Source organism: Chrysemys picta, chromosome 7 (assembly GCF_011386835.1).
Source record: "Chrysemys picta bellii isolate R12L10 chromosome 7, ASM1138683v2, whole genome shotgun sequence".
Classification (NCBI taxonomy): Eukaryota; Metazoa; Chordata; order Testudines; family Emydidae; genus Chrysemys; species Chrysemys picta.
The window spans coordinates 87,650,554-87,673,794 of record NC_088797.1 but is presented as its reverse complement, the minus strand read 5'-3'; the positions used below and the strand labels follow the sequence as shown (position 1 = coordinate 87,673,794).

The 23,241-nt window shown below is 46.2% G+C and overlaps 2 protein-coding genes across 8 annotated transcripts in view; both read right to left on the bottom strand.

Annotated features, from left to right (window-relative positions):
• LOC101946433 (microsomal triglyceride transfer protein-like) overlaps positions 1-15,902 on the bottom strand; it is a 31,418-nt gene extending 15,516 nt beyond the window's left edge. For both annotated transcript variants that reach the window (XM_042856883.2, XM_042856884.2), the window contains exons 1-8: positions 15,268-15,902; positions 11,383-11,564; positions 9,378-9,521; positions 8,013-8,120; positions 7,403-7,519; positions 3,640-3,779; positions 2,804-2,957; positions 437-594 (exon numbers count right to left, since the gene is read on the bottom strand). In XM_042856883.2, the coding sequence (XP_042712817.2) occupies positions 437-594; positions 2,804-2,957; positions 3,640-3,779; positions 7,403-7,519; positions 8,013-8,120; positions 9,378-9,521; positions 11,383-11,564; positions 15,268-15,334 (1,070 nt within the window). In that variant the 5' untranslated portion in view covers positions 15,335-15,902. The remainder of the gene's footprint in view (positions 1-436; positions 595-2,803; positions 2,958-3,639; positions 3,780-7,402; positions 7,520-8,012; positions 8,121-9,377; positions 9,522-11,382; positions 11,565-15,267) is intronic.
• A 5,753-nt stretch (positions 15,903-21,655) lies between these two features.
• TBATA (thymus, brain and testes associated) overlaps positions 21,656-23,241 on the bottom strand; it is a 29,152-nt gene continuing 27,566 nt past the window's right edge. For all 6 annotated transcript variants that reach the window (XM_065551956.1, XM_065551958.1, XM_065551957.1 and 3 more), the window contains one exon: positions 21,656-22,817. In XM_065551956.1, coding sequence (XP_065408028.1) covers positions 22,738-22,817 — 80 coding nt within the window. In that variant the 3' untranslated portion in view covers positions 21,656-22,737. The remainder of the gene's footprint in view (positions 22,818-23,241) is intronic.

Genomic DNA, 23,241 nt, shown 5'->3' with positions numbered 1-23,241 from the left:
GCAACACATCCAATTAACAGGGTGGTTAAACACTGGAATAAATTGCCTAGGGAGGTTGTGGAATCTCCATCTCTGGAGATATTTAAGAGTAGGTTAGATAAATGTCTATCAGGGATGGTCTAGACAGTATTTGGTCCTGCCATGCGGGCAGGGGACTGGACTCGATGACCTCTCGAGGTCCCTTCCAGTCCTAGAATCTATGAATCTATGAAACTTATGGTACCTTGTAAGAAAAGGCCAAGTCCTTAAAAAAAGTGGCCCTCAAACTTCTTCAGACTGGTCATTTGAGATACTGGGAATGATAATGTGCCCTTTTCGCGTCTGCCTGAATGAAATGTGGTTAAACATTAAAATGAGTCCAGAAACTGCCCTATGCACAGGTGTCTGTAAGAATGGCTGCCGCCTTTTCTGGACAGTCACTGGGGAATTTACTTACACTGTCTTCTCCGGAGCTTTCCTCAGCAGCTGGAGGACATCCCTCTTCTTGGCACCACGCAGCATCTGGATGAACCTGTGGAATTGCCAGGTTGTCGACACCTTGGAGACATCCATTTTGACTCTCCTGTTACCAAGAGTCCTCAAATATGTTTTGAGCTGAAAACAAATGCTCATATTATCAGTAAAGGCAATTTTATATAGATTCCATAGCATGGGACAAAATGTACACAGTATAAAGACAGGGATTATTTCACCCATCCCTTAAATGCAGCCATCTCTGGCATGGACATTGGCAGCCTTTCCACAGCTAGCAACAACATTAGATCCAAATATTTAGGACAGAAATAAAGAATAGCATGTCACTGTAAGGGGAATTTTGGTAGGCAGAATATTATGATCCATCTGGAATTTGGCCAGGACTAATATCTTTATTCTTGTAAAAAGTCCATGAGATATTCAATGACCACAGACAATCAAGATCTCAGTTGCCAGCTGCAAATTCTCCATCATTTCCCCCCCTCCCCTTGCAATACCAGACTGGGACACTGATTAAATAGTGACTCAGAGGGAAGAGTACTGCCTTCTGCATCAACCGCATTCCTTCCTTCTGTAGTGCCTTGTATTGACCCATTTCAACCTCACTTATATTATGTGGGCTGACAAATTCACAGAAGTGTGGCTCCAGGCTACTAAACACCTCTGCTCCCTCACAGGGAACATGGGTGGACTTGACGACTTTGGACATGCAGAAACTACAAAGCGAAGAACTACAGTGTGAAGAATGAGAAGTGGGAGCTGAATCTTGGCCTCTCTATTTGCAAAGCAAGTTACTCCTACTCAGCTCTCAGGAGTCTCAGACACCAGGTGTCCTCCTGCTGTAGTTTTCTCATCACCCTTTCAAAAAGATCAAGCATGGAAGTTAAAGCACCAGCCTTGAAAAGCTAATAATTTCAATGCCTGACCTTCAATCATCAAAGCTCTTAAAGAAAAGCATGTGAGCAGTGAACCTCCAGGACTAGTTACTGAGGCCAAACACCTGACAAAAAACTAGACAGTACCTCTGACCAATCAGGAAAGTGGGTTCATAATGGAGCAGAGGGCTATGCCTTTGGCATGCAACCTGAGATGAAATTGAAAACTTTGATGGCTAAGGTCAACTGTTCCATCCACAAAATCACAAAACCAGAGAAAATGCATTTAAATGGGCTGGTCTGCGAAGCATGTGTTGAAGAACAGACATGAGAGGGGAAACATGCTGTGTAGTGACAATTTAATAGCCCCAACTGGTACAATGAGGGCTTGAAACTCTATCAAGGGTCTGACCACTTTAATGAGAGAACCTGTACAAGGCATGGTCCAGTGGACAGTGCACTGGACTGGGAGTCAGAAGACCTGGATTCTGATCCTGACTGTGCCACTACACTGCCGTGTGACCTTGGGCAAGTGACTTCATGCTTCTGTTTCTCTTCTGTCTTGTCTATTTCGACTATAAGCTGTTTGGGGCAGAGGCTGTCTCTTACTATCTTTTTTACTGGGCTTTGAACAAAGGGGGTCTCCATCTCAGCTGGGGTCCCTGGGCACCACTAGAATACAAAGAATGTTTAACATGGGCATTGTTAGGGATGCTGTCCTTGGTATGAAACTTTCACCCACGGTTCCTTCTTTCCATCTCTGGTGGCTACTGTTCAGGTGCTATTAAAGAACCCATCACACTTCCAAAAACAATGGAGTGTAGCCCCAGTATCCTGGGCAATATTTCCTCTCTCAGTACAATAGTTTTAATGTCCATTGTTGAGTGTGTATTATTTCAGAGTATACAACAGCAGACCGGCTTACCACACTCCATGGGTTTACTCAGAGAGCCCTTTATTCCAGTGCTGCAGATGAACAATAACATTTTGAAAACTTATGCAGCACTTTGGGGACCCTGCATAACATTCCAATCAGACTGAGGAACTATGGAAAACTATAAGAATACCTGACGTAAGTGTTGCCTGGAGGAAGAATTTCTAGTTGCTTTTCTCCCTGTGGGCACACTAGAAAAAGTGTCTTTACACTAGTACTTCATTACTTTATGAGATGAAGCAGCCTTGTAATCATGAGACTTTGGTGGACAATCTCCCTACCTACTGCCCGGGTCAAAGTTAGCCAGGGAATTCTTTTGAGCCATTGTGTTTATTCTCACAGTGATAGATACTGGCTGTGTAGCTGCTGTTGGCCCTTCCTTGCCATTACAGTGTGTACTGATTTTCTATTTAAACTTCTCAGGCCCTTTGGCCTTCTCCAGCTAGATCTCACTTTGTTTTACATTTCCAAGTGTCACATTAGAAAGAGAATTCTTCTGCAAGCATTTGGTGCTACTCACTGATGGGCACTGTATGCAGGTCCTCTTGAAGGGCTCGCTAATTGTGCTTATAGGCTGGTGCTTTTCCAGTATGCCAGCCAGAGCTTCGTGAAGGCTTTGTCCAGGAGTCTCTGCAGGGCCAGGCATCGAAGAAGACACAAGTTCAAGCTGCTGTCTGATGAGAGAAAAGAGGCTGTTGAGAAGGATTTCATCTTTTAAACCTCCCTTTGCTTAGGGGTTGGTCAGGACATGTGCTGGTATCAGTATGGTCTATCTCAGGGATTCTCAAACTGGGGGTGGGGATTCCTCAGGGGGTCACGAGGTTATTACGTGGGGGGTCGTAAGCTGTCAGCCTCCACCCCAAGCCCCGTTTCACCTCCAGCATTTATAATGGTATTAAATATATAAAGAAGTGTTTTTAATTTATAAAGGGGGAATCGCACTCAGAGGTTTGCTGTGTGAAAGGGGTCACCAGTACAAAAGTTTGAGAACAACTGGTGTATCCTATGGTGAAGTGAAATGGATCTAATGGTAAATGAAGGGCATTTAGTATTTCGGAGGGCGCAAGGGGAAAATGAAGAGGAGGGGAAGAGCCTTCAAGGTAGCTAATTTTGGGGTGTATTTTGTACTCCTGTAGCCTGCCCTGGGCTTATGTAGGAGCCAGAAAATATAAATCCTCTGGGATGATTTTTTCAGTATGCCCAATTTTTATCTCACACCATCTCTCCACGGCCCACATCAAGACACAACAAGGACATCAAGCCCACACGGGAGGAGTGTATCTCTGATAGGCAGACATTGATCCCAATCCAGCCTACTCAGTGTATGCAAGCCCCTGGAACCAGCACAGCACTAACCTTGACATGATCTTGGTGCCAATGGAGGACTTCAAGGTTGGAGAGACTATGTGGCTTTCCTCCGACAGCACTGACTGGATGAGACTTCCTTGTACAGAGTAAAAGCTTCTGCTGGTGGGTTGCCACAGAACTCCAAAAATCTGCAAAAGAATGGAACGAACACATCATCTTTTTGCCAATCTATTCCTTTCTTGTTCTCCTTTCAGTGTTTGCTCTCCTTTTTATTTCTAACAAAAGTTGTGTCTATGCATTTGATAGTCTTACCCTGGAGCCTACTGGATGAAAGAACCACCTCATGACAGAACCACCACACAATTTGGCAGCTTTGTCTATTTCTGGTCATTAGGGAAGATGCCCAGGACTGAACTAGGAGGGGATGTTGTTTGTGGGTGCCCGGACAGATCTATGACTATAATAGTAGGAGGTCCTGCATCGCATATATTGGCATTATTGTGTGGAGTCCAGGACTATAATGACAAGGCATACTGTAACTTGGGATTGAGATGCAATAGCAGAACTAAGAGGTGGTTCAGCAGAGGGTGGGTCAGATCAGAAGTGAAGTACAGAGACAGAGCTATTTAGGAATCCAAGGCAGGGATATCAGTGGTTGTTGCAGGTTAAGACTGGTGTCTATTTGCTAAACTGAGCTGGGATCTAGTAGTAGACTATGGGGGACTGCTTCAGGTTACAGCTAAGTGCACTGAAGAGCTGGGAGGTGGCACAGGCTTGGAATAGCTAGAAAAGGAATGAGGAAGGCTGACTGAGCTGTGAGAGGACAGGAGTAGGACAGTTGGAGACGCTTTATCTGAGAGCTCAAGTGCATTGGAATAACTCTATGGAGTAGGGCCCAAGAATGGAACAGTCTAGTTCAGTTCCTGAACTCTGGGCTGGCAGAGCTGAGTAGGGCCATCTTCAACAAGGCTGGGGGCTGCGGAGAAAGGTTGTTAACTCAATCCTACCCTTTCATGAACACCAGATTCATCTTAAAATGTATGTAAGGAAAAATAAAGAAATGCCTACTCTATTTTCTATATCTAACTGTAGAGCACAACATTAATTGTTACTCTTAGGGCATTCTCTGGGCACCAGTAGGATCTTGCTAGTCCCTTCACTACTGCCAGAACGTGCATAACTCCCACCAGCAATTTTCTGTAAGTGGAACCAACAGGCTCTAAGAGGAACATCCAGCCTGCATGGGAGGAGTGGGTCTTCCAAGATACATCTGGCGCCATCTTCAGCACCAGAGCACTTAAACTAAAGAGAGATGTTTCCTGTCAGGTTCCCACGCTATAGCGGAGATTAGTGTGGAGGAACAGTGACACCCAGTGGAACGTTCCATGTATTACAAATTGTCATTGCCAAAGCCTTAGCTAAAGGGAAAAATAGTGATGCTTTCTCAGGGTGAAAGTATCAGGAAGGGATTTTGGACTAGGGGAGAAAGAATTACTGTCTGGGGTCAGCCAGCCTCTAATCACTCATGTACAGCACAGGACTGCACAAGTAGTGGCCCAGGAAAAGGCACTGAAGATGGGTTTTGATACATAATTTTGTGAAGTGGTTTTGTGCTATGGGCACATGTCCCAGGGACTATATTGAGCTCACCAAACACATTTCACTTTTGACTTACTCCATATTTGAGCCCTGGTCTCCAGAGATGAATAAGAAAATGTATTAACACAGGGCAACTCTTATGCTTTGGGTGCCTTGGCTGTTTCTTTTAGTCATCAAGAGATACACAGTGCTCTGTGCAAAACTAGCTAAACAAATGTGAAATGAATGCCTCACATGGCAATAGCAATGGATTCTGAATGGCGTTCCATCAGCCTCTGTTGACAGCACTACAGGTCTGACTGCCCTCAGCTCTCTTTCTAGGTAACTCCCTATTGCCTTTGTCTCATATCACACTCATTCTGGTCACAAACATTCAGACAATCTAGAGAGACAACTCCCATCCATACCCCCAATATCCTTACAATTAAGGGATACTCTTAATTGGGGGGAATTATGGTTCAGGGAATTAGTAACAGATGTTATAGATTGTTATAAAGACTAGCAGGTCACTATAACCATGGCTCAAAAATATCTATAACATCTTCTACTGTTGTGCTTATAACCATCTATAATGCAAACAACTCACATTTGTAACATCTACTATTTGTTTAGTAACCCCTTATAAACAATGTGTAAATAGATTCCTAATACAGAGTGTGACCAAATCATATTAAAGGGGCAATGTGAGGGGATCTTTTGTGGATAAAGAGAAGCTTCATTCTGCAGCAGTGTCAAGCCAGCAAATTTCACCAGCAATACCCTTACCCCCGCCCCTTAATCTCCTGTGAAAAAGGAAAGCACAGAAAGGGAAAGCCTCCTGGGTTAGTGTGCTTATTCACAAGGCCATTCACAAAGTAAAAAAGAGAGAAAAAGCACAAATTATCAAAAGTGAACCCAAGCCAAAAATGCTTGGCTCCCTTGCTGTGCTGCAGAGTGACCTTGCACGAGATTCTTTTGCTTTCCAAAGAAATGACGCACTTGCCGGACTTCACCATCACCTCTCTGCTGCCCTCAACTTCACTCAGAGACCTCGGATAACTTCAGGAGACGTTATCTGAGCACCTGGGCCATTATCTGGAGGATTCTTTATGAATGGGGAAGTCACAGGGGAAGAATAGAGCTGCAGGAAACTACCAGGTTTGCTTTGTGAATGTTTGTACATGAGATACAGTGACCCAGTTTACATAGTGAATTATAGGAGTAATAACACACAGCTCTTATATAGTGCTTTACATCTGTGGATTTCAAAGCACTTTACAATGGTGGGTCAGTATCATTAGCTTTGTTTTACAGATGGGAAAACTGAGGTTCAGAGAGGTCATACTACAGGCCTGTGGGAGAGTCAGGAATGGAATTCAGGTCTCCTGAGTTCTAGTTAAGCACTCAGTTCACTTGACCATGTTGTGTCTCAGCCCAGTGAAGGCACTATTGTCCTGATCCTGATCAGGACTTCCATTAACTCAATGGGAATTATTAGACTGAGTCCTAAAGTTCTACCACTGCCTTCAACCTTATCCTCACACACACATCCACCCTGGACAAACCTGTGTCCTCATGAATTTGGTCCTGGTAGAAATTCCATTATTTTCTGTGGGAAATGTGCCATGTTTACATTTAAATGGCTTTTTTATATAAATATTCCTATTAGGTCACCTATAGTGCAGGTTCGTTCCCTATAGTTTATTCTCTAGTGCTTTCAGTGAAATCTAAGATATGAGTCAAATCACTCTTGGCATAGGCAGATGTAAGGCCACTAGCATCATTAGAATTGTACCTAATTTTACCAGGTCGGAATGCCTGAAACCAGCCATTGGGGCTTCTGCCATTTCCCTTGTCACACTCTTCCACTTCCACAATCCAATTGATTTCACTATTAGCAAATATTTCTGGATATTCAGTCTCCTTTGCTCCTTTTGAGCATGAGGCTCAGAATGATCATTGAATCTGATTCTGCCTTAATTTTTCAGTAGCCACCAAGCTTTGGCAGAAGAGACCCCAAGGAGGCTTCAAAAATGAACTTTTCTTTCTTTTCAAAGCTTTCTTTAAGCCCTAGCATGAAATGATCATAATACACCTGAGACTGTTCACTCTGGGACCTCCCTGAAGTTACTGCCCCTAAGGTAAGATCTGGAGAAGTGTAGTACATTTAAAAGGGGTGTGACTGGGGCAGGAACATTCTAACCCACCACCACCAATGTAGGAATGGACTTGCTTTGTTAACGGAGGTGAATCCAAACTTTGGCCTTGTGCAGCTTTGCAGATCTTTTGTCTTTACAATGGAATCCTCGGAAACAACATATGTGACTTGACAGCTCCCAGAAACATCTTCCTGAAGCCAAACAAATATAAGAAATCATGTCATGAAATGACAATGTGTGAGTAGAACTTGTGGCAGAATAAAATACAGTTCACTATACACAAAAATAATTCAATCCAATTTGAACAGATTATGTAGAAAATCTGCACAGAACCAGATAAAGGGCCATATTTTGAAAATGAGGCTCAAAAACCACATGCCTATTCCAGTTAGCATAGTTACTGCAACAAACTGAGTGTATAAAATCAGGCAACTGCACACCCAAATGGGTATTTGACATTTAAGTCATTATAGCAAGTAGACTCAAAAAGAGCATGAATATAATGACAGAAATTATGAAAAACATTATTGTAACTGGCATTAATTAGCAATTGCAGAAAAGAAGAATACGTTTGGAGAGGGAAACATCCTCTCACTCCAGGGATGGTTTTATTGATGCACTAAGTTCCTGCATCTTTTTCTTTGGGAAAAAAAAAACACCCAAAAAACTATATTCTGCTCCTACCTCAGTTGCTGTCCCAGAATGTGGCTGGAATTGGAGGAGACTGATGAGGCCCTGTTTCAGATTCAAGGTCTGGGACCTTCCTCCTTTATCTCCGTAGATGCCTTCTACCTATGAGAAGAAATTTGATTTATGGGAGAGAATCCCAGACTCTGCTGAGAAAGGGACAAGAACTCAGCATGAAGGCATGGAGATAGCATGATAATGAGAGAATTGCCCTCTCTCCAGGCTCTCAGAAGGGTTTTCTAGACTGATCTTGCAGTTCAAGGTGGAGAAAAATTTCAGATGAGGGGGCAGTAGGGAGAACCTCAGGCATGGGACTCCATTCATTGTGTTGACACTGTACTAGAACTAGGTGACGATTACACTGCTTTGAAAGGCTTAAAAAAAACCACCCTGATATCCCTGACTAGCACGGGCTTAATTTCACAATACATTTATGGCCACAAAGTCTTTTTTAAAAGTGAGGCCTCTGCACTTTGTGCAAACCTTAAAGCAGTGGCAGTTCCACCTGTGGGTACCTGGAACACTGCTCTACTGAGTCGAAATAACATTCTTTTATCTTCATCCGAATCCTATGAGGCATCCACAGCTGTTAACTGAACAGTAAATGTAGGACCAGTGCAGGGGCAGCTCCTGTAGACCACCCAATTGTGTAATGTACGACAGAGCAGGCGGCTTTGTAGCAATAGCAGGACTTCAGAAAGAGTGTCGGTACCTCCCTGAACAACCTACAAGTCACAGCAGAGGCGAGACTGTCTGAGTAGGGAGGGGTGTAGGAGAGCTTTCAAGAGTTCTCTTAAGTAATCAGCTTCTATGCAGTAATAAGCAACACTCTCCCACCTAAAAATTTGACCTAGAGCCACCACTGCTAACCTAGACTGCTCAAGACTATTCTATTTTAACAGAACTATCACACCTGGAGCCCACTGGCTGACTCTATAGTCCCACAGCTGTGCAGGAGATCTACTTCCAAATTCTTTCATTTGCTCTATTCTGTTCTATAGAGGTGCTCATAGCACCTTCCTCACCATAATATTGGAGTGCCTTCCATTAGTGCATGAAGTGAAGTGACTAACTGTCTGGGCTGGCAGGTGTTTAGACACTGAAAGGCTGGGGTAGGGCACTTATTCCCAGAAAGGGAATGCCTTCTGCTACTCAACAGTCTCTCCCACTAGCCAGTTAAACAGCAGCACTGATAGCATCTGAGGAGAGGTTCATCTTGGGGTCCATGGCCAGAGGAGTGGTGCTTGACACATACTGAGAGTGGCAAGAATGTAAAGCAGGGAAAATGAGGGACTCCTCAGGGTTTGAATAGGGATGGGAGGTGCTTTTTGTGTGTCTGTGGGTAGGGTACTATTAACACACCTTCCCATTCTTCCAGTGGAGGAAAACTGGCAGCTGAAGCTCTTCGGTGTCCTCTTTGCCCAGCACAACCTCAGTGGATGGGTCTCCAGTAACATTCTGAATCTTCTTGTGTTTTGAATCATGGTAGACTTTTAGGTCTTGGATCTAAAACCACAAAAGACAGATGGAAGGTATGAGGGTATGGGTCACAGAGCATGTGTGTGTCCCACTTCCCAGCACCTCTGGCCATTTGACTTGAGGGGAGCCACAGAGTTCATTTTTAACTAGGGCTGTCTATTAATTGCAGTTAACTCGCACGATTAATTCAAAAAAATTAATCGCAATTAAAAAAATTAATCATGATCAATCGCAGTTTTAATCACACTGCTAAACAATAGAATACCAATTGAAAATTACTAAATATTGTTGGATGTTCTTCTATATTTTCAAATATATTGATTTCAATTACAATGCAGAATACAAAGTGTACAGTGCTCACTTGATATTATTTTTATTACAAATATTTGCACTGTAAAAGTGATAAACAAAAGAAATAGTATTTTTGAATTCACCTCATACAAGTATTGTAGTGCGATCTCTTTATCGTGAAAGTGCGATTTACAGTAGATTTTTTTTTGTTACATAACTGCTCTGTGTTACCCACATTCTGCCATATATTTCATGTTATGGCAGTCTCAGATGATGACTCAGTACATATTGTTTGTTTCAAGAACACTTTCACTGCAGATTTGACAAAACACAAAGAAGGTACCAAGGTGAGATTTCTAAAGATAGCTACAGCACTGGATCCAAGGTTTAAGAATCTGAAGTGCCGTCCAAAATCCGAGAGGGACAAGGTGTGGAGAAACACTCTGATGCGGAAACTACAGAACCCGAACCACCAAAAAAAACAACAACCCCAACCTTCTGCTGGTGGCATTTGACTCAGATGATGAAAATGAACATGTGTTGGTCCACACTGCTTTTGATCATTGTCAAGCAGAACCCAACATCAGCATAGACGGATGTCCTCTGGAATGGTGGTTCAAACATGAACGGACATATGAATATTTAGCGCATCTGACACGTAAATATCTTGCAACACCAGCGACAACAATGCCATGTGAGCAACTGTTCTCACTTTCAAGTGACGTTGTAAACAAGAATTGGGCAGCATTATCTCCCATAAATATAAACAACCTTGTTTGTCTGAGGGATTGGCTGAACAAGAAGTAGGACTGAATGGACTTGTAGACTCTAAAGTTTTACATTGTTTTGTTTTTGAGTGCAGTTATTTGTGTACATAATTCTACATTTGTAAGTTCAACTTTCATGACAAAGAGATTGCACTACATTGTATTAGGTGAATTGAAAAATAAAATTTCTTTTGGTTTTTTTACAGTGCAAATATTTGTAATAAAAATAAATATAAAGTGAGCACTCTACACTTTGTATTCTGTGTTGTAACTGAAATCAATATATTTGAAAATATAGAAAACATCCAAAAATATTTAAATAAATTGTATTCTATTATTGTTTAATAGTGCGATTAATCATGTGATTAATTTTTTTATGGCGATTTATTTTTTTAATCAGGCTGTTAATTATTTTTTAAATCGCTTGACAGCCCTATTTTTAACATATCTCATAGACTCTTCACAGACACCACTTATGTCGGAAACAGAAGATGGTTGGGATTGAATGTCTCCTGTGCCCACCAACTGAAGTTAGCATTGCTATGTGTTTATTCAGTGAAGAAACTCTCAGGCAAGCGCTTTGGCCCTAAACTGGCTTATTAATGTTTGGGTAAGGACAAGCCACTGGCCAGTTTCTCAGGTCAGCATGCCTGAGTAAAAACTTCATCTGCTTACATGGGAGGAACCAGTTGCTGATGGAGCCCAAGATGATCCAGCAGTAGTAGCTCCATCACTTGAACTAAAAGGAAATCCTCATAGCCTGTTGGTACTAGAAGCACCAATAGCTATTCTCAGGCTTGTAGGTACTAGGGGACAAAGCCATCACATACCTGGATCTGGAGAAGCTGCTCCCCTGCAGGATTTCTCCAGAGCAGGTGCACCTGAACCAAAGCTTCAGCCCGCATCCGACTTCCTTGCAAGGACAACCTTGAGACATAATCTAGCTGCACCTCCAGTGAGTAGCGGTATTGATAGAGGATTCCAGGCTGGAAAGATGGTGTCTCTAAGTTCCCTATGAAAGGAGACCAGAATTGAAGCCACGCACACACTTTCACATTCTTCAGTACCCATGATGGCTTGGATTCAAATTTATCTCAGCATATAGGTTAAGCGGCAATGAAAAGAATCCCATTGACCTCAATGGGCTTTAGATCAGAACCTGTCTGAGAGAAATACATATGTTTTCTTACTCTCCCTGGTCCTGCTGCTGAGGCCTGGGTTGGTAGAAAGAACCTCCACTTATCCTGCCTTTAGTAACTCCTATTCCTGGGCCCTTCAAAAAAGGGGTACAATTAGGAGTAAAGATTAGAAAGGACCTTGTCCACACCCTTAGATTTGACTGAGCTTTCTGAGAGCTTGTGTCTCTGCTCTGCTTTTCCCCACTAAGTGCCAATAACAGACTCACCCCTCACAGATGTAGATGTTTCAAAGACTGTGATTTGTACAAAGAGCCTTTAGGTGGAACCCTGCAAAAACTACCAGTGATTTATGACATTATGAGAGCTTTAGCCCAGTAATGGGTCTTGCACTATGAATTAAAATTTAAAAAGAGAAAAATCAGGCTAAATACTAAGAAATGCTTCCTGACCTCAAGATTCGTAGCCTGTGGCATAATCACCCAAATGGTGGAATTGCCATCCAGGGAGACATTTAGAATTAGACTTCATAAAGCATTAGAAACAATGTACAGAACAGGGCTGGCCAGCACTGGCCAAGTGACCTAAAAGGGCTTTTCTATTTCTAATGTCCATGATAATACCGGCAATGTACATTTGCAGATGAAGCCAGTGGAGTGACACTAGGGATGAAACTACTTCCATGTCTGACAGTCGTTTGGATTTCTCTCTGTCCAACTCCACTGACTCTGAAAGCTTGAAAGATTATATATATATCACCTTAAAAAGTTGCATTGGGTCATTTGCACTAAAGCCTAACCCAGTGACTGGCAGGGGAAAGAACATTTTTATGTTACATCAACAAAACTATTTGCTTTATCTGCCTGTGTCTTCCATTTTACAGTGTATCAACAACAGAGCCGAAAAATAAATGGAATCACTTCTAAAACTGAGAGTGAATTAGCAATATGTATTGTATCTAACCCAGAAAATTGAATTTCAAGGCCTGGATCCTCAATTAGTGTAAATTAGCCCAAACTTCAATGAAGCTACCCCAATTTACACCTGCTGATGTTCTAGCCTCAAACGTATATTTGGATGCTGCTGAATTGATGTGAACAGGGTGACTTTCAGGTGAGAAGATCAACCCAGCTTCTACAGATTCAGCTGGGAAGAGGGGCAGGGAACTCCCCTTGGCTCTAATGGATGCAGGGAGGGAATGTAAAAGGCTGATCAAAAGCTCCTTGATACAGTTCCATGATCAGATTGAAGGGTGAATTGGGATTGATTTCACAAACTCTGATGGAGTTCGCTCCCTTCTCTGCCAGTGATGACTTACCCCTTGGGCCCATGAAAATACTTCTGAATTGTATTGCTTTGCTTTTTGAAATAGACAATATTGCACCAATACTGATAGGTGGATACAATGAGTCTTTGTTAGAAAATGCTTAATTCCCCAGTCCCCCTCTTCAACCAATACAATTAGGGCACTACTACACTACCAATATTCTCACTATATTTTTCAGGAATGGATATACATTTCCAGCAAATGCACAAAAGTCTGTTTGCCCAGTGGTACTGGTTTTCTTTCCTGGGTTGTGGGAAAGTGTTTTTGTTTAAATGAGAAAATAAATGAATGGATTCCCTGATCCCACCTTCCCCATCTTATCACTCATATATCTGGGGTTTATCAAGGACTAAGGATGAAAATTTAGTAAGATACCTTTGTTAACAAAACCACTGCATGGAAGGGTTCAATGGTCTATGTAATTACCCAGCACAGGTCCATAGCAAGTTTAGCAGCCAAATGTGGGCCTATTAAAATTAATTATGTGCACTGTAGTGTCTCACCACCAGTTTGAATACACAGCCTGGAGCAAATCCTCAACTGGTTTAAGTTGTTATAACTCTACTGAAGTCAATGGAATTATAACAATGGAGCTATGACAAATTATATCAGATGAGGATCTTCTTCCACTCTCTGCTGTGGTCTCTGAGACCTTGGGTAAAGTTACTAAGCAGCCCTATCATTCACCTTTGAGTAGTGCTGTATGTAAACTCCATCCACTCATAATTTACTGGGAACCTTCATTCTATTTCTTAATCCCTTACAAACTGTTGAATTACAGATTGCTGGTATCCTAATACAATAACATTTGCTATTGTCAACCAGTGGAAACCTGTAAAAACTTTCTTAATTTGCTGCAGTTTTTTTCTATGTTATTCTGTGTAGGTTCTTGTAACACGCCCATTGCTGTAATATTTGAGTGTCAGGAGATCTTTTGATTGATAGGGTTGATAGTGGTTGATTCATTGGCCCATTAAGGATTAGCTTGCACAATTCTGCTGAAAGGTAAATAAAAACGGGAACCCTGCCGTGGGACTTCAAGACCTCAGATGGGACCTTGGAGATTAGCTCTCAACAGAAGACGTCAGTCTCTTTTTCATTTCCTACTCCTGTCCACTGCTGCCGGTGCCAGAGGTTTCTTTCCAGGGACTGAATTCTAGTCCTATAGCACAGTTCCATGGATATGTTCATGCTCAGCAAAGTTTGAAGAATTCTTACAGAGATGACCATTCATTCCATCCTACCTTGGACAACTTAGAATATTTGATGGTGAGGGAAGAGATGACATACTCCCCCTTTCATCCACAGTTTTGCCTGTTTTAAAGTAGCAGTGATGAGAAGTGCAGCTAAGTCATAACCCCCTGTCCCTAACTTAATCATTTACCTAACCACAGCAGGCTAGGATAAACTTGCTGGAGAGGCCTTGCCTCAGAATGTCTTTGTTTTTCTACCTCAGCCTTAGTATTCTTTAATTTTTCATTTTACGTAGTATGTCTAGAATTATCTGAGATCAATCTTTTTGTGTATTTTATACTTTGTATATACTTAAAGATTGACTCTGATTTTTGTGTTTGCTTTTGCCATGAGGAATAATCCGTTCAATCCATTATCTAAAGATACAATTGTGTTTGAAATTCTCAAAAGGACCTACTATTCTTCCAATTCATTGTGAATGTAGTAGGTTACTGAAATGTTTTGGAATTCTGTCATCTGATCCTTTATAATGACCAGCAAAACAGGTTTTAAAACTCTCCCCAAAGGATGCCAAAGTCTCCATGAAAGGAAAACTCCATAGTAGATCCAGGGATACATAGGTGTAAATCTAGCTGAATTCTTTAAACCATTCTCTGTGTATCAGAGGTAACTGGTGGTGGCTCTTTTACATGAAGTTGAACCTTGAAAGGCCAGTATTCCTGTATTTCCAGGCATCCAGAGAGAAGCTTCTAATCACGAAGCCTGAAACTAAGTTATAGCCAGCCACCTGTCCCTGAATTCTGGAGATGCACAAGCTGTTGTTACTTGCTATGCTAATAAATTTTCATAAAGAGATTAGAAATCTGAGCATTTTCAGAGCTTTCCTTCTACTTCCCTTCTTTGACTGTGGGACTATAATTTTGAGATCTAGAATTCCAGTAAGCACTAGGCATTATACAGAGTTTTGTGTAAGGTGTGACAAGCATCCTGTTTCTCAGGTCCACAGGATACTTTCCCATTTCATGTTATTTCAGAAGCTGAAGTGCAAAGTCACTTACCTTTTGCTGAGCTGGTAAAGAAAAAGAAAATCAGCCAGATATGTCCTGAAGCTGCTTGTGAATTCATGGTGGGGATTGTGTGTGAGCAAAACAGAGTGCTAGGGAACGAGGAGAAGGCTAAAGAAAAGACAGGGCAGGAAGCGGGGCAGGAGGAAAATACAATAACCCCCCTCCAGAGTGGCCAGAATTGACAGGATTCACAATGTCAGCTGACCAGGCCTGACCTTCTCCCTATCCCTGAATTACACATTGAAGGAGAAGCAAATCATTAATCCCTTGCTCCAACCCCCAGCAGCAGCAGCCACAGCAGCAAAAGAAATAAAAGGTTTGGAAATCATTTGGATTTGCCAAAGCCTGCAACAAGGAAATCAACAAAACCTGCAAAATTGATTTCTGGGTGGAGAAAAGGCAACAGTCTGGAGTCTGCCCTGCTGAATCTGCCTGGGGGTTCAGAAGAGTAGCTCTGTCCCCTGAAACATACCCGCTCTCGGCTCCTAGCCACTCCCCCCTCTGTACCAGAAAGAAAAGGGAAAGAAAGGAAGGAAAATTGACAAGAAAGTGGCCAAAAAAGCAGCAGCAGAATCATCCCTCTTCCTTCCCTTTTCAGGGGCTGAGGAGTTCCAGCCTCTAGGATCAGGTTACTTAAAGGGCCAGGCTGGAGAGGAATAAGAAAGCTGGTTCTGTGAATGAAGCTTATTGAATAGAAAACACAGACACACGCACACGCGCACATGCACACACAGAGGAATGCAAGCTTTCAATTAATCTCAGGCCTCTATCACAGCACTTCACCAAGTGTCCGTGAAAGATGATCAGAATTGTAATCTGTTTCAGAAGGAAATAATTCAGAAAAGCAGGGCATTAGGGTTAGGAGAACAGTACCTGTCAGAAGTGGTGTGCCGATTCTTCATTTATTCACTCTAATTTAAAGTTTCGCATGCCAGTAATACATTTTAATGTTTTCAGAAGGTCTCTTTCTATAAGTCTATAATATATAACTAAACTATTGTTGTATGTAAAGTAAATAAGGTTTTTAAAATGTTTAAGAAGCTTCATTTAAAATTAAATTAAAATGCAGAGTCCCCCAGACCGGTGGCCAGGACCCGGGCAGTGTGAGTGCCACTGAAAATCAGCTCGCGTGCCACCTTCGGCACGTGTGCCAGAGGTTGCCTACCCCTGTGCTAGGTGCTCTCCAAGCACAGAAGGAGGAATGTCCTTCACCAGGAAGAGCTTATAATAGACAAACACATAATCAAAAGGCTGGGGAACTGTGATCGACAACATATGACAGGTTGTAAGGTAACTGGCCATGCTAGATTACAAATGCTGTGATGTAAAATGAGCCTAAGTCAGTAGAAATTGGGTGTCTAAGTCCCTTAGATCTCCTATGAAAATTCCACCCATAATGTTTTAATAACACAATGAAATATTTTTGTATGATGTCTAATCTCCAAACACCCAATTCAGAGGGGCCTTAATCAGTTTGCATCTCTGAGTCACAACTGAAATGGGTTTTTGGGAGAGATTTGTATGTAGAGAGAGTAATGACCTCTGGAGAGGAAAGATAACTAAAGAATGCATCTTGCAGTGTGTTAGGGATTTGGCTTGAGATCAAAGGACACTCACTTACCAGCCCCATTGCTCCTGCTGTCCCACTTGCCCTCTCCCTCAGGAGCCTGTGTCTGACTATACCAAGTGCTGTGTGCCTCGCATTTCACAGGGTCTTACATTTCAGACAAATGTGTTGGCAGGGGAAGGAAGTGTGGTGCAGCCAGGGAAAGGAGGGAAAACAAGAGCTCTAACAGGATTTTTGTGAAGAAAGGTTTGACCTAATTTATTTACAAACACGCGGCCTGCGGGCCAGCCCACCAAGCTCTCCGCCTCTCCCCCACCCCTGAGTTATTTTATGTGGCAGTTAAGCAACCTGCTCCCCAATGTTTGGGGCCGGGTCTCGGCCCCGTCTGCCACCCCCACGCGTCTCCCCCGAGTGTCCCCGGGGCTCACTTGCTGCCCCTTCACTGCCCTGGAGCCTGCAGCTCATGCTGACTCCACTCCACTCTGCTGGCTTCTGGCATCACCTGCTGCCGCAGGGTTCTAGTGCCCCCATGCACTATGGCCAGGGCAGGCTGCCCTTCCCCTGCCCTTCTGCCCTAGTCCTGAGCCTCTCCAATGCCCCAAACCCCTCATCCCCAGCCCCCACAGCCCTCACCCCTGCACCCCCTCCTATCCCCAAACTTCATCTCAGAGCCTGCACCCAAACTCCATCCCAGAGCCTGCACCCCAGATCTCCTCCCCCACCCAAAGTCCCTCCCAGAGCCTTAGGCAGGTGGGGGTGGAGTTTGGGGGGGGGCAGGTTCTGGGCACCACCAAAATTTCTACAAACCTGCTACCCCTGGAAGAGGCGGAGCAGGGGTGGAGTGGTAGTGCAGTGTGGGGGGGGCTTTAATAGAAGTAAATCTAAGGCTAGGTCTACACTACCCGCCTGAATCGGCGGGTAGAAATCGACCTCTCGGGGATCGATTTATCGCGTCCCGTTGGGACGCGACAATCGATCCCCGAATCGGCGCTCTTACTCCACCAGCGGAGGTGGGAGTAAGCGCCGCCGACAGAAAGCCGCAGAGGTCGATTTTGCCGCCGTCCTCACAGCGGGGTAAGTCGGCTGCGATACGTCGAATTCAGCTACGCTATTCACGTAGCTGAATTTGCGTATCTTAAATCGACTCCCCCCTGTAGTGTAGATGTACCCTAACTAAGTGCGTGTTTTGTCCTTTGAGTGAGGTGCATTACTGTTGGTGGCGCTTAGCACTTTCCAGGAGGGAGAGGGAGGGGGAGGAGCAGGGATCCGCGTGCTCAGGGAAGGAGATGGAGAAGAGACGGGGCAGGGGCGGGGCCTCATGGAAGGAGTGGAGTGGGGGCAGGGCTGGAGGCAGTGATGGGGGGTTTCAGTGATGCGGCCCTCGGGCCAATGCACTAATACTCATGTGGCCCTCGTGGTCATTTGAGTTTGAGACCCCTGGGATATGGGGTGATGAACTGGTCATGCCCATTTCCCCACAGATTGCCCATATACAAAATAGGACTTTAGTCCTACTGAATCCTGCTCCATGGCATTATTCCTGGCTCTGCCACTGACTCACTGAGCTAGTGATTTAGGCCTTGTCTATATTGGGACTTTAGCCATTGGTGTAGGGTTACCATACGTCCGGATTTTCCCGGACATGTCCAGCTTTTTGGGCTCCAAATCCCCATCTGGGGGGAAAGCCCAAAAAGCCGGACATGTCCGGGAAAATCGGGACATGCCGGCCGGCGGTGCGGGTGCTCGGGGGTCGGGCCGGGGGCTCGGGGGTCGGGCCGGGGGCTCCGGCGGGGCCGGGTCGGCCGGGGGATCGGGGGCTCCACCGGGGCCGGGGGCTCGGGGGCTCCGGCGGAGCCGGGTCGGGTCGGCCAGGGGATCGGGGGCTCCACCGGGGCCGGGCCGGGGGCTCGGGGGCGCCAGCCGGGCCGGGGACTCGGGGGCTCGGCCGGGGGATCGGGGGCGCCGGCCGGGCCGGCGGTGCCAGGCCGGGCCGGGGGTGGTGGGCCGGGGGCCGGCACCCCAGGGCCGGGGACAGCCTGGGCCGCACCTCCTCCCCCCACACTCCCCCTTACCTGCTTCAGGCTTCCCGCGACTCAAATGTTCGCGGGAAGCAGGGGAGGGGGCGGAGACTTTGGGGAGGGGGGCGGGGCTGGGGGCGGGGCCGGGGCCCCGTGGAGTGTCCTCCTTTGGGAGGCACAAAATATGGTAACCCTACTTAAACAGAGCGGGGGCGGCTGGAGCCTCCAGCCGCCGGGGCTGTGTGTAACTGACACAGGGTCAGTTACACAGAGCCAGCCGCAGCCGCTGGAGGCTCTGTTTAAGAGCCGGGCTGCCCGAGTGCTACCGGCTTCGGGCAGCCCCCCTGCCTCCAGACCCTGCGCCCCCAGCCGGGCACTTCCCCTCCCGGGCTCCGGCGGCGCAGGGTCTGGAGGCACGGGGCTGCCCGAAGCCGGTAGCTCTGGGGCAGCCCGGCTCTTAAACAGAGCCTCCAGCGGCTGGGGCTCTGTGTAACTGACACTGTGTCAGTTACACACAGCCCCAGCGGCTGGAGGCTCCAGCCGCCCCCGCTCTATTTAGGAGCCGGGCTGCCCCAGCGCTACCAGCTTCGGGCAGCCCCGTGCCTCTAGACCCTGCGCCGCCGGAGCCCGGGAGGGGAAGTGCCCGGCTGGGGGCGCAGGGTCTGGAGGCAGGGGGGCTGCCCGAAGCCGGTAGCGCTCGGGCAGCCCGGCTCTTAAACAGAGCGGGGCTGGCTGGAGCCTCCAGCCGCCGGGGCTGTGTGTAACTGACACAGTGTCAGTTACACAGAGCCCCAGCCGCTGGAGGCTCTGTTTAAGAGCCGGGCTGCCCCAGAGCTACCGACTTCGGGCAGCCCCGTGCCTGGAGACCCTGCGCCGCCGGAGCCCGGGACGGGAAGTGCCCGGCTGGGGGTGCAGGATCTGGAGGCAGGGGGGCTGCCCGAAGCCGGTAGCGCTTGGGCACCCCGGCTCTTAAACAGAGCCTCCAGCGGCTGGAGCCTCCAGCCCCCGGGGCTCTGTGTAACTGACCCAGTGTCAGTTACACAGAGCCGCAGCCGCTGGAGGCTCTGTTTAAGAACTGGGCTGCCTGAGAGCTACCGGCTTCGGGCAGCCCCCTTGCCTCCGGACCCTGCGCCCCCAGCCGGGCACTTCCCCTCCCGGGCTCCGGCGGCGCAGGGTCCGGAGGCACGGGGGCTGCCCGAAGCCGGTAGCGCTGGGGCAGCCCGGCTCTTAGAGCCTAAGAGGAGCAGAGCCTCCAGCTGCGGGGGCTCTGCTCCTCTTCGGCTCTGTGTAACTTATTAAGTTACGCAGAGCCGCCGGAGCCCCGGAGGGGAAGTGCCCGGCTGGGGGCACAGGGTCCGGAGGCATAGGGGCTGCCCAAAGCCTGAGCGCTACCGGCTTCACGGTTTGCTGGGCAGCCTTCAGACCCTGCGCCCCCGGCTGGGCGCTTCCCCTCCCAGGCTCCAGCTGCGCTGGGGAAGCGCCGGCTGGGGGCGCAGGGTCTGGGGGCTGCCCGGCAAACCGTGAAGCTGGTAGCACTGGGGCAGCCCTTTCCCCCTGGCTGGGAGTGGGAGGGAGGAGGGGGCAGAGTTAGGGTGGGGGAAGGGGCGGAGTTGGGGCGGGGCTAGGGGTGGGGAAATGGGCGGGGCCATGGCCCGTGGAGGGTCCTCTTTTTTTATTTATAAGATATGGTAACCCTACCTAAGCAGGAATAGTTTGCCCCCCAACACATACTAAAAAGTGAATACAAGGTTCCCCTTGAGCCGCTCAGGGCCCCGAGCAATTGCTTAGTCTGCATATGCCTAGCCCTGCTGGCAAATCACTTTTAAATAACAAGAGATCGTTAAAATCCCAATTCAGATCTTTCACAGTAAGGTGTAATGGAGCTTAGCTTGCTTCATGGAATGGATGGTCATGCAATTGTCTCATCTCCCATCAGCCCCCATTCCTCTCAGAAGCATTGTCCTTTTCTGCACCAAGTTTGGAGTCACTTAGTGCACTCAGAAGCTGTTTTAGCACACAGCCAGGTGTGGGATGCCTGTTCATTCATTCATTTCCATGTAACCTGTGTTTGAGGCAAGAAAATGTATTACAGACCAGCAATCACTTTGGTGCATACACGCACCCACATGAATAATGTGGTTGGAGACTGGACTTACTGGCTTGTGGCGCAGAGGATTCTAATGATTTGGTCTATGGGCTTTGGACCGTAGAAGTTCAATATCTCATACCTTTATAGTACTGGGCACTAGATTGAGTTGGTATGGTGTAGGTGTTACATGCAGTACTACTGTATTCCTTTATAGATTTGCTCTTCTGTCTCCAGAAAAGCCAACTTAACATTATTCTGATTTGGAACGCTACTTTTATTAAGAAATAGAGTTGCATTGAAGAGATGTGTGGACACCATAAAGCACCTCAACTTGTTAATGAGCAGCTTGCTGTTGAATTCTCTGCATGTGCATAAAGTACCAGACCCAGCTTACTTTCTTGTTTGGTTCTGTGGCCCACTGGACAGAAGCTCTGTGGCAAGAACCTCCAATTTCCATGATATTCTGGTGCAAATGCGTGCAGTAATTTGAAATCTCGGTGGCAACATGAAATGGGGAATACAACATTACAGTGTTATGGCACCTTTCACCAAAGCACTTCAGAAACCCTAATTAAGCCTCTCAACATCTCCAGTTTCTGCTTTGTAACAGCGCTAGGGCCACTGCAGTGAGTCTGCAGTGCTGTACTCTGCTCTGCTTCTTCCAGACGCTTTAAACTGATCACAGAGTGGCAGGAGTCACGGAGATCAGCTGGCTACACAAGCAGATAGTTTATTCCTAAAGGGACCACAGGCAAATATTAGGAGTCATACATTCTTTATACAAGTAATTGATATGCAATGATGTCTTTACCAAAGAAATCTGCACATTTCAGTAACCAAGCCTGGTGGAGACAAAGACATGGAAGATTATTCTAAGGTCCACATTAGAAGAAAAATCATACAGCCATCTATGACAAAAGGAATTGCAGGCCACCACTGCTACCTGAGAAATCAAGAGCAGCAGTGATGGATCTAGTAAGATCAAGCAGCTGTGAGCTATTTTGCCAGAATGCAAACATGCACCCTCCATAGGTGGTGTTTCCACCCAATCCTCTAAATGCCTCTATGAACAAACATCACTTCTCTCTTATTTGGATTGAATTCCAACCAGTTCTTCTTCATCCAGATTGCTACCTCCTGGCATGTAGTGGGAAAGTAATGAGGCAGCAGCTGTGTTCAGTGAAAAGGAGCCAAAGAGCTGAGAATCACTAGTATACCGATGACTCTACCACCCAGAATGGCTCTGTCTCCTCCAGTGGCTTTAAAGAAGCACTGATAGGACTGATTTGAGTCCTTTGGAATGGTGAGCAATTGCTCAACGCTACCCATGGGATCTAAGAGGAAGGACTGAAATGTTTAATGGCCAATCTTTCAATCAGCGAGTCAACCCAGCCCATGGGCCATGCACCTCCTGCATCTGAGATCACTGAAAAAAAACAGCCACATTCTCTTTGTGATTCTGCATATTGAACCGAATACCCAGCCAGATCATCGCAGAAGCAGTACTTTAAGCATCTACAGGTATGGGGATGTTCATAATTTCACAGAGACCCATTTTACAGTATGACTTAATGTCTATGGCACAGTCATTAAACAAATTCTGTTTAAATTTCTCAACATACGATGTCAAAGTGAAGAGAGAGATTAGGTGATACTGGATATTGCATGCCTTTTCATGTACTCTACAGAACACTTTTTCACTAGGTGAGTAATGAGAGTAAAACACTGTAGCTATAGCAGGAAATGTGCTTGAGGTTCTTCCATCAGGAATGAGAGAAGATTCCATGTTAATTGGGTGGATCTGGCTGGTTCTGCTTTCCATCCTGGGATAAATGGAACTGGAGAACTTCTGCAGTACCCATATGCACTGAAAATGAAAAATAATTTGGGATGGGTCAATGTACATAGGCGCCAACTTCCCCTCTTTCCTGTGGGTGCTCGACTGCCCCTCGCCCCACCTCAACTCCACCCCTTCCATGAGGCCCTGCCCCTGTCATGTCCTTCCCCGCCCCCCTTCCAACCCCTTCCCCAAATCCACGTCCTGGACCCACCTCTTCCGCACCTCCTCCCCTGAGTGTGCCACATTCCCGCTCCTCTCCCTCCAGGAGCTTGTTAACACTGCCAAACAGCTGTTTGGTGGTGGCTGGGTGGGAAGCACTGGGAGGTAGGTGGTGGAGGAGTGGGAACGCGGCACACTGGGAGGAGGAGGAGGTGGGGCGGGGGGTGAGAGGAGCTTGGCTGCCTGTGGGTGCTAACCACCCACTAATTTTTCCCCATGGGTGTTCCAGCCC